The 11,791-nt window shown below is 36.6% G+C and overlaps 1 protein-coding gene across 5 annotated transcripts in view; it reads right to left on the bottom strand.

The window, feature by feature from the left end:
* The window catches only part of FGF14 (fibroblast growth factor 14), a 396,337-nt gene that overhangs the window by 90,289 nt on the left and 294,257 nt on the right, over positions 1-11,791 (bottom strand). For 3 of the 5 annotated variants that reach the window (XM_027885649.1, XM_027885653.1, XM_027885650.1), the window contains 2 exons: positions 9,518-9,628; positions 861-964 (listed from right to left, as the gene is read on the bottom strand). In XM_027885649.1, the coding sequence (XP_027741450.1) occupies positions 861-964; positions 9,518-9,628 (215 nt within the window). The remainder of the gene's footprint in view (positions 1-860; positions 965-9,517; positions 9,629-11,791) is intronic. The other 2 variants (XM_027885651.1, XM_027885652.1) reach the window with 1 other exon arrangement.

The raw sequence follows: 11,791 nt of genomic DNA, 5'->3' as shown, positions 1-11,791 counted from the left end.
GAAGGATCACTTCCCTGCTCCTGCTGGCCACACTGTTCTTGATGCAGGCCAGGATGCCATTGGCCTTCTTGGCCACCTGGGCACACTGCTGGCTCATGTTCAGCCTCCTGTCGATCAGCACCCCCAGATCCCTTTCTGCCTGGCTGCTCTCCAGCCACTCTGTGCCCAGCCTGTAGCGCTGCAGGGGGTTGTTGTGGCCAAAGTGCAGGACCCGGCACTTGGCCTTGTTGAACTTCATCCCATTGGAGTCAGCCCATCTCTCCAGTCTATCCAGGTCCCTCTGCAAAACCCTCCTGCCTTCCGGTTGGTCGATACTCCCTCCCAACTTGGTGTCATCTGCCCCTCCTAAACACCCATGTTGGCTGGGTCTGATCCCTTGTCCATCCTGTAGCTGCTGTGTGATTGCACACAGGATGATCTGCTCCATAACTCTGCCAGACACCGAGGTCAGGCTGACAGGCCTGTAGTTACTAGGGTCAGCCTTGCATCCTTTTTTATGGATTGGGGTGATATTTGCCAACTTCCAATCATATGGGACCTCCCCCATGAGCCAGGACTGTTGGAAGATGATGGAGAGCGGCTTGGCAAGCTCTTCTGCCAGCTCCCTCATTACCCTAGGATGGATCCCGTCTGGTCCCATAGACTTGTGAGGATCCAGATGATTCAGTAAGTCACCAACTATTTCCTCCTGGAATACAAGGGGGCTATTTGGTTTCCTATCTCTGTCTACCAGATGGTGTGTGTACTATGTGTATATACATATAAAGACATTACAGAACTTCTTAAAAGTGAATGCCTCATTCCTGTGTAGATTTCAACTTCAGCTGTGCCTGCTAAAGAAAGTTCAGCAAGGTACTTACTGATGTGTAGAGGAAACCTTCTCCATTTAGGGCTATATACAACCCAGTCTTTACACCCTGGATAGCAACAACTCGGAGTCCCACTGGTATAAGGTTGAATAAAGCTGTGAAGAAAAAACATGACCAGATATGAATATGCTATGACTAACACAATATCCTAATAAATATCTCTAGTAAAAAGAAAGAAAACTAGTCCCTGTATAATTTTTTCCCCAATTTTAAAATTAGACTAGTTCAGAAAAACTCATTACTTGTAAAGTTCATGCTCAAAATTAAAGCCTATCTATCTAGCAATAAGTTCTGCAATAGTTTAGTATCTGGCACAAGTGCTAACTAGTAAATACAAAGCACAGCAAACTGGGCTATAATCATTTATGTGGCACTGCAAACATGAACATCTGAGGCAATCTGGAACGAGTCAAAGAGCCCAACAGTTCCTTCACCAACATAGACTCATTATAAAGGTAATACTTGTGATATACCCTGCAGAAAACACCTCCAATTCTGGCAAGTAACACAGAAGGCAATGGCAGAGTCTTAAAAGTTCATAAAAGCGCTGAAATATGTACTTGACTCTAAATATGCATAAATGTTATTGAGCTAAATATAGAATGTGCTCAAAAATTTGGGGTGGGGTGTGTGTGTGTAATAATTACAAAATAATTAGAAAACCCCCTAATAGCAAATACCCTAGAAATGGTATATACCTTTGCAGTAACAAAACCAGACACAGCTTTGATCACTGTCTGAAAAAGGCCAGTGTGAAGAGGGGCAGTTTACCAGCCTCACCACAGAAAAACACAAGGAAAAGTTATATAAGTAGGAGACATGGACCATTCTTCTAAAAACTATGCCAGTACACACCTATACTATGTTTACTGACTCATACTAGAAAATCAGATGCAAAGCACACATCAGTCTTGGAAGAAAAGCTCTAGATGAGACAGAGTTCATGCTAAATATTTTTCCATGGTGGATGAGTCAAGGACTCACAAGTCCTTGGATGACAACCAAAAGCACAACCTTTGTGTTCAACATATGCAGTGAGGACTACAGTTCTACCCAGTCAGGTCTCAGGAACACATTAACACCTACAGTGAGTTCCTCAAAATTTAGGAAGGTCATCCATAGATGTGACCAGAGAGGGTACTGTATGAGCCTATCTATAATCAGAATGCCAGAGCTAAAGCCAAAATCAAGAGAAAAAAGTGTCACATAATTGCAGTGGATAAGTACATTTCTCAAGGTGTGAAAACTCCTGTTTGGTCAAAGGACACAAATCCACAGTTTGTTTTTGATGAAGATGATCAAATCTTTTTAACTGAGAAAAAACATAGGTTGACTACTAAAATTGAAAGATAGAAGTGGATGAAAAAAAATATACTTTTCCTTCAACGTTGTCATGCAGAGAAAGAATGCACAACATTAGATCTTTGTATGAACACAAAAAGCCAGTATAAAGCTAGGAATTGTAGCAGAGTACTTCCTAAAGATATAGAAAGAAAAATATATTTGAAGGAGCTCTTGAAGAACAGGTAACAATTTGGGGGGGGGGGGCTTGCAAAGAAGAATAGAAGAGATGACAAGATTTAGCACAAATAAATAGCATTTTAATTTCTGTCATTTCCAAAAGTCTCCATTATGCTAGGATCTTAGTGGGCTGTTCCCTAGAAAAATACGGGATATAGACAAGGTTCCCTCTCTATATTATAATAAACAGTGAAATATGTTTATTTCACAGATAAGATATCCTAAGAGTATATAGGCTAAACACTGCATGGCTTGAGGGCTTTAAAATGTTACATATAATCTGAAAGTTAAAAATTAGTTATAAAGTCATTACCCTGAAAGGAACCAATTCAAAGCCAGCAAAATCACTGTTGTGGATGGTGGAGGGGGAGTCTGTCAGAGCAAAACTAAGTTTCAGATAGCAATTGAGTTTGGTTTTTTTTCCGAGAAGAAAAGGGAGGGGAAACCTGCGTATGAACACCACACTAGAAGGGAGCAGCAACAATTGAAGGGACACCAGAAAGGAAAAACAAACAATACTTATATAAAGAAAAGAAATGAACACAAAAGACAAGTCAGCCATGAAAACTGATATGGAAAAATAACTCCAAACCACAGAGGTCCAGTCAAAAAAATTCTGGAACATAGATATTATTTGCTGTATTACCCATAAAAATAAAGCAGCAAAGCTAGAAAAAAACCCCTAACCATCAGTGAAGAAGAATTAGAGGCTTGTAACATGGCAGTGTTTTATGTAACCTATAAATTACTAGAGCAGTCTATAGTTGCAGGTGAATTTAGAAAGCATTAAAGAGGGCATGTAATGTATCTTTTACTGCCACTAGATTTTAATTGGAGACTTCAGAGATCCTGTAATTAGCCTAAGACCATAAAATTTTAGAGTATGATCTGAAATGCTGCAATTCTGCACTCACAGAAAATTCAGTAAATTTCACAAAATCTTTCAGACTTGGTTGAAACTAGGCAGGCCAGTCTACACTTAGTTTTCAACTGACAAACCTTCAGCAATGGGCTTCATACTGGGGTCAGCAAAACATGCACCAGTAAGGTACAGCATGTGGTTTTTAGGTGCTTTGAAGGCGGTCAAACAAAATTCAGTTTCCTCCAGAACATGACTGTGCAGTACTCTTCACTGAACAAGACTTTTGTGACTAATTATACATTTCAAACCTTCCTAGGGTCCACTGTGCTATCCCCCATTCTAATAAGAACCTGCTTTGAGAAAAGCAGAGAGCCTTCCAGAGTCTGCTGGCATTTCAGTTCAGCATAGCCAAAGCTATGCTCTTACCTGAGGGGGTTGTGAAAAAGAACCATTTCCCCAACTTCCTTCTGTCTTTAAGACATTGATCCAATGTCAAAACTAACTGGGGAGTGAGGCTCCTAAACATACCTAAACCCAGTTCAGTGAGTTCATAGACGAGTTGAGAGAGGGGGGCACCCTCTTTCAGCCTAGGAAATATAACTCTTCCTGGTGCTCAGTGCTCCTATGCTGCACGCTTAAGCAGAAAGGCTGGTGAATCCAAATGTAAATAAGACGTGGGAACACCAAGAAAAACAAAGCAACAGATTGGCAAAAATGGTGTGAGTAAAACCCTTTCTTCTTGTCAGAACTGAGTCTGTGTAGTCCCTAGGCTTTGATTTGTATTTGACCTAAACTGTGACCATAAAGCATACAGTTTCTCCTCCTTCTCCTAAGCCTGCAAGCCTATTCCCATCACACACAAAATCAGAAAATGGGGGTGGGGGGCAGTTAGCAGGAAAAACTGGCATGAAAATGGTTATTTGTTTAGGTGTCATGGAGGAGACTTGCAGGAAATCCAAATCTGAGTTGGATTCTAATCCTCACAGAGCTGTAATCAAAGTTTAAGTCCACTTTTATTTTTTTTATAAGCAATCACTCCTTTCTTGAGTAAAATACAAAACCACCACATAACTTTTTCCTTCTTTTATGCAACACCATCATATCCCATTAATTTGAAATCTGAAATGCCTAAAATCAGATATTTCCATTTACTTATGAAAGTCTATTTAGGTACAACTGACTTGTACTTACAAGACAATTGCTATTAGAGATCACTGTTTTTCTCAAGGACCTTGCTAAAAACAATTTCTTAAGGCTTATAAATTTGCTGTCTCTTCTGAATGTGCTGTGCCTTTGTGTCAGTTAACAAAACTTTCCACAGCACCAAATCTCCAATGAGATCAAGGCAACTATTTCTTTAATTTATTTTCGTCTGCAGGCCCACAGGCAAAAATGACGACTCCTTCAGAACTCCTTTTAGATTGGCAATGAGTGCAAAGAAGTTGAAATTTAGAGGTCTGTCCATCCATCTCTTATGGAGCAAACCCATTCTACCTGCCTGACTTTACAAAAGACATTATTAAAACATACTTTTTATTATGACCAAACATGACCTTCACTGACTCTGTTAGACTAAGATTATCCCAATGGGAGAAACAGGCTTACCTAATTCCCAGAGGTAGTGTAAGTAGATGAGTAAATGCCTCTATAATTCTTGGAAGACAAACTTCAGTAAAAAGCAGTGTGAAAATGAGGCTGCAAGTATTTCAGTGCAGTAAGCCAAATTTAACATTCATTAGTCCAAATTTAACAGCACTGCAGGTGTTGTTTTTTAATCTTCATGTGCTTTATTTCTGTCTAATTATCTCCTTTACCTTAAAAGGGTGCTGTAAAGATTTTTTTATTAGTATCTTCAAACCAAAATGTGATAGGGGTAGGTACTTTAGAAAGACATTACAAAGTTAATACTTCCATATTCAATTTGGAAGATATAAATAGAATACTAGGAGCATGCATTAAAAGATGAAAACAAAGGAATGTCAAATGGTTGCAGGATTTTCTTGAACAGCAACTCTACCAGGTATCAAGCACCACAAAGCAGGCAAAGCATGTTGCAGAATAATAAAGGAAGAGATGTGCACAGCAAAGCCAAATCAACGTTGCTTGGATAACGTTAACTTTGTCATTTATCAGTTTATGAAATAAGGCTAATTACCAATGAGTAACACTCTTTTAATTACAGCATGTTATAAACATTTTCTCAGCATGACTGTAATTCATAAGGGGCACAAATAGCAACATTTGAGTGTCACAATAAGGTCTATCTTCTATAAAGGAAAGTATCACCATTTATGTTGAAATTTTTCAGTGGTTGTTGGCTGAGATACACTCTTTAGGTGAATCAAAATAAGCTATAGATCTAAAAAATTTAGGGGTTTGAACTCAGAAATTAAAGAATCAGAATTGTCTGTTTCTCAAATTAATTAGTCTTCCTACAGTACCTACCCTTCATTCATAAGACAAATCTTTGAAGTTAGACCAAAACCTAAAAATGAGCTGGTTTAGGTGGGGAGGAGAATGTAATACTTGTTACCACAAGCACATATGGAAATCTCTTCTAATTCTTTATGATTTTTGTGTAGTAGCTTGTAGCTTTCCTAATTAATAATGATAACGCCCATGGACAACACCAAAGCAAGCTGCATTCGCATCTCTAAAATCCAGGGAAATTAGAGCTAGAGAGGGACAGCTACACTGGGTAGGACTTCAGTAATCAAGCCTGCAGCTTTAACCACAGTCACTCTTGCCTTTGCTCCAAGCAAGCTCCAAAAGCAATCCATAAACTGTCAGGCATCAGATAAACAAAAAAGGAAAACCAGCTAAAAAAAGAAAAGCAATGTACTAAAGCCTCTTTTCACATATGATTGAGAGTGGGGCAAAAAAACCCCACAGACTGAACACACAGGGTTTTTTTAGCTAACAGCCTTGATCTAGTAATGTTGATCTAAGGGAACTCAGCACCATTAACTAGTAGGTGCATTAATTCACACTCTTTCACAAAACCTGATTAACTTGGAAAAAAGTTATACATAGAAATTACAACAATGAACCGAAACCTATCAGTCTACTTATACAATGAACTGAAACCTATCAGTCTATTTATAGGTTGGGTTCTACTATCATGGCCATCAATATGAGCAGGCAAAAGCACCTTCAGGGATGTAATTGCAAGTAGTCATGTCTTTCTCCCTTTTTCATGGAAGGATTTGTGTGCAGCGATGCACTAAAAAATCTTGCCATCTGGGACAATGCTTGCATTATAGCAGCTGGTTAAATCCACTGGTGCAACTCATTTTGACTTCAGATAGAAGCAAAATGTCACATTAAAGAGACTACTGAGAAGCTTTAAAGACATCTTAATCTTGGTTTGAACTACCTCTCTATAACACTGTGACTCCAATAGTGTGTAAGTTATTGTTTACTGACATTCATATAAAATGAGTATGAACTGATATAGGCACTTGAGGGAATTTTAACTTCAAGCACTCCTCTAACTGCTTGACACAGAATACACTGCAACAGCATAAAAAGTAGCAGCATGACTAAGCTTCAAACAGCTTCCTTACTGAAGACAAAAAAGAAAATACATCTTCTTCTGTCTCTCATGCCTTGCTTCTCTGGCACCCATTTACTCAGATGGCCAGTGCACTGTCTTCAGGGACAGTGAACAGTAGAGAAGACAGGTGGAAGGTTGGTACAGATGCGCATCCTTTGGCAGTCTGTATTTTCTTTTTTTAATGAACACAATCAAATGGAAGTCATCTTCACTATCAAGATAAGCATATTATCTGTCCTACTGACAGCTAATATACATCCCTTCATTCACCCACTGGGCACATTAAATAGGCAGCCTGCAAACACCGCGGTCAAAAGCAGCATTTTCTCCTTGGGCCACTGCCAAAAGTTATTTACTTGTAAGCCTCAGACAGAAATTATCATGCTAAGGAGCTCAGAAAATAAAATATCAAAATAGTAGGTATTCTATCCATGAGAAAATTATTGTTTTAAAGTAAAAGAGAGAAGGAAAACCAAAATATGCTGCAATAAACAACAGCAATAGGAAAAAAGTTCAACAGGAAATGGAAGGAAATAGAGCTGAAAGGGAAAAAACTGAGGAGAAAGACTGACAGTACAAAAGAAACAGACATATATTCATATCTTCTTATGTTAATGAATATATCAACCAGATCAATCTTTCCAGCTCTTAATATGGTGTTGATACAGCTATATCAGCAATATTTCAGGTGGACATTATAGGCCTTCCCGGTAAACATATTAATTTTGCATTCTGTTCTAAACTGTCTTTACTAAAAAATATTGTAAAATTGGACTAGTGAATATGAAACTAGAGATTCACACCAGTTAAAGACAGAAAAAATACTCCTATGGAAAAAAATTAGCTTAAAAATAATTTTGCAGTAAAACACAATGTTATCTAACAATATTTATTCAAAATAAATAATACTGCTATCTGGTATTTGGGTTTGGAGAAGTTATATATTTCCTAATATTTATAATATTAATTATAATATTATGATACATATAATATATAATAGCGATAATATTATAAGTCATTCTGCATTTTGGAAAAAGAAGAATAAAATAAATGGATAGATGGAAAACCAGAAAGGCAGCAAAGAAGGGAGAGAAAGGTAAATTAAATAGTAAGGGGAAAAATAAAAAAGATTTGTGAAGCTGACAACAGCAAAAAGATAGAATTAGTATGGTCTAGTTTTGCAAAGACTCCAAATTCATAGAATTCTAAGATTTTAAAAAACCCTCAGAAAAAAACCAATAAAACTTTACAAAATTATTGTAGTCATACACACCTTCTCGCTGAAGCTGAAAATAAGAGAGATGGGCAGAGAGGGATACACACTCACACTCTAAGATATATTTCTCAGACCTCATCTAGGCAAAGAGTCTATAAAAGGCAATAATAGTCTTGTCTTTAAAAGGTCTTAGTATCTAGTCCAGTATAGAAGTGGGCATGAGAGATGGACACACAGAGGGCAGAAAATAAAGAAGGACTGGGATGGGGAGGGAGGGTGTGGGGAGGAACAAAAACACTTGGAAAGTAAGCAGAGAAATACACATCAAAATAGATTAATCAGCTTCTCTCATTTAAAAAAAAAACAAACAGAACAATAAAAGCTGATCATGTTATCTGTTGATGAAAAGTGTTATAAATGACAGCCATGCATTAACAGATAAAATAAGGACTTTACCAGTGTAAAGCAGAAACCTCAAATCCCCTAATTTCTGTAGCCTAATTCCAAGATTTCTGAGGAAACTGAAGGCTTATTTATGCATATCTATGCATAACAAAATGATAAATCTTTTGTATTAAAAGTGCCTAAAATAGAACTCAAGGTCACACAGAAATGTTACTTAAATATGCCATTAGAATTAAAATATACAAAATACAAATCAACTCTTTCTAGAGTAAGAACAGGCTTTTTTAATTACCATTTGCACCTGAAGTTATCAAACACATATATCCTCATTGAATGAAAATAGGTGGCTGTATCATAGAAAAAGTGTATCAAAGCAGTCAGCCACATGGCCTTTCAAGATGGCTTTTGTTTGGAATATTTTTGAAAACTGCCACTGATGCAGCCCCTACAGTGGCAGAAATTCTCTTAAGGGCATTGGAACTCCTTCTGGTATGGGGACTGTAGGATTTTTAGCCCCAGTTCAGCAAGGTACTTCAGCGTGTATTTTAAGCAGGATTTTAATACTTAAATGTACATTTATTTGCTTTGCTGAATCAGGGCCTATATATTCAGATTTTTCAGGGAAATTTAGTTTCCATCTTTTTTTTTTTTTTTTTTTTTTTTTTTTTTTTTTTTTTTTTTTTTTTTTTTTTTTTTTTTTTTTTTTTTTTTTTTTTTTTTTTTTTTTTTTTTGTTATTTATTGGAAGATAAAAAAATTATGTTAAATATATAATTTTTATTAAAAAATATTTTTAAATTACCAGATTTTTATAAAATTACCAGAAGACAATCATTGGCCTAAATATCTCACTCCTAAGGCCCTCGGGCACTTACAGCTTTCTTTTCAGAGGGAACATATTTAGGCCAATGTCCTGCACGAGCCATGCTGGTGGTCGTCAAGCTTCAAACAGACAGAAAGAACCCTCCTCCTTTGAACAAAACACATTCAGAAACCCTCCAAAGGCATTAACACGGTGTCTGTGCATACACATTCGAGCGATGCGATCTGCGTGTGCGATTAAGACATTCCCCTGGGGCAGTCACTTACTAGAATTACTGCTGTCATCCTTGGTTCCATCGAGACTTCCATCGGGGTGCATTTGCAAGTAGTAGCCTTGCCTGCAATATAACCTGGTCACTATACCCTTGAGCTGGGGATCTGAAAGACAAACATATTTTGTCACTAGCCTCAAAACTTTTTCCAAGAGTTACCCCTACTTCTCTCACTGTAGGAGGAAGTTTGGTGAAGCAGCATTGCTGTCTTAAAAGTAAGTACTACAACAGGATGTGTGCTGATGGAGATGGAGAAAAATCTCGCTGCAGAGTGTTATTAGGTCAGTTTTGTGTCCTGTTCTCTGCCTCCAACATTCTTCATTATAATTAACATAAGAAAAACAAAGTAAAAAGAACATCCCAAATACCCACAGTCAAAAGCTTATACCAGATAAAGCCCTGCAAAAAATTTTAGACTTCAGCAACAAGCATAGTCCCTTACAGAAGACAACAAAACATTTGAAAAACCCTACTCGTTTCATACATGTTAGTAATTTACTGTACTGCACATAAGTTTTAAGGAAACTTGGAGGAAAAGGTCTGTTTCCTTTCCTACCGAAAGTGATAAACTAATGTGGTATAATTTGTAACAGCACCATCTGAAGAGTTCCCAAAATATTTTACCCATCTAGAAGCAGATTCAACTCACCTGCCCTGTTACACCCCCCAGGGAAAAACACCAGCAATCAAGGGCAAGATATAACCCTTCTTCAATAGAGGGAAAAACCTCAGCAAGCTAAAGCCATGGAAAGTTCAGGTAGCTGAACAACGAAGGTAATCTTTTTAATACTCTACATTTATGAAAATTTTTAAGAATTGGACAGGAACTGCTAAGTGGCAAACTTTTTGATTCACAGCGTGGATATTGCCTTAACAAATTACAAATTGAGCTGTTGCAAAACTGGTTCAGAGAAAGAAGACATCGCATCTTAAAAAAAAATCAACACACTAACTCTGTGTAATATCGGTATTAATATTGTTAAACATTACTATTAGGCCCAATTCCAGGCAGTCAGTACATAAACTTGTGAGAGCATCAGCATTAAAAGCATCTATGTCATATCATGCTTAGGTCCACAACAGTGAACTAAATTCATACAGGTTTTGATACAGATATGTAACAAAGAGGTGAACTTCTAAGACAGAAAGTATTTCCATGCAACCCTGTGGCCAGAATCCTCCTTGAATTTGTGTATAATTGCTCTCTCAATTAATCAATCTGGGTTACTTACAGTATCCTACGGGGAGGTGAAAATAAACACTAATAAACAAAACCGGCTCTAAGTTGTATGTTCTGAAGTTTTCTATAGAGGCTCAGTTCAATGAAATTATTCTGAAAAGGTTTTTATTGAATATCCAAATTACAAAGTCATATTAAACAATAAACATGTCTAAATTAAAAATACAAGATTAAGCTGTAAATATAATGAAAAACTGTTACTATAAATAGTAACACTGTAAGACTCCTAAGGCATGGAAATAAACAATATTAGCGTTTGATGATTAACATGTAAGAACATTACAACTTATTTTTTTAACTTCATTGTAACTGCAGATTTTGCTTTCTGTGAATTTTTAAATTAGCAAAAGTTTTTGTGTCTTTACATAGGAATACTCAGAAAAATATTTTTTTTTTAATTTATGAACATCTGAAAGTGTATTATCTTTGAATGTCTCCACCAACTTCATCAGGCAACTCAAACCTATTTTCATAATTTAAAAAGGAGACAAGAGCTATTTCATGTCAGCATATTTCATATGCTTTCAATGTGTACTTCCAAACTGATAATTTTAAACATGCTTGCTAAACATGTATTAAAATGGCAATTTTCAAGACTAAATAAAATAATTTTTAAAATGTTATTAAAACTAGATCTATAAATATAATTTAGAGGAAAAGTACTAGCATTTTGAAAAACACTTTCTACACTTATAGAATCATGAATAAATGATTATTTATCAACATTTTCTAGTGCAAAGAACTTTCATAGAAAGGCAAAGCAGTCAACTCACTGTCACCAGTTGTTTACAACTATTGCTTCAAGGGAAAAATGTCAAACGTAGAAGTGACTTTCAAAGTTGTTCTTTGTACTCATTCTATTCATTTCTCTAAATCACAAATCTACTTTCTAACAATCATTTTCAGTATGTCTTCATCAAAAACATTATTTAAAGTTAACCCTGCTTCAGCAACCATCCAAAATTATACCTGAATAATTGGTGAATAGCTATCAATTTCAGTTAGCTTTTCAGCCTATGTGTGACAAGA

Source organism: Empidonax traillii, unplaced genomic scaffold (assembly GCF_003031625.1).
Source record: "Empidonax traillii isolate 1590-97213 ecotype Southwest subspecies unplaced genomic scaffold, ASM303162v1 scaffold169:size887049, whole genome shotgun sequence".
Taxonomy (NCBI): domain Eukaryota; kingdom Metazoa; phylum Chordata; class Aves; order Passeriformes; family Tyrannidae; genus Empidonax; species Empidonax traillii.
The sequence above is the reverse complement of the archived record's forward strand: the minus strand, read 5'-3'. Positions and strand labels throughout refer to the sequence as shown.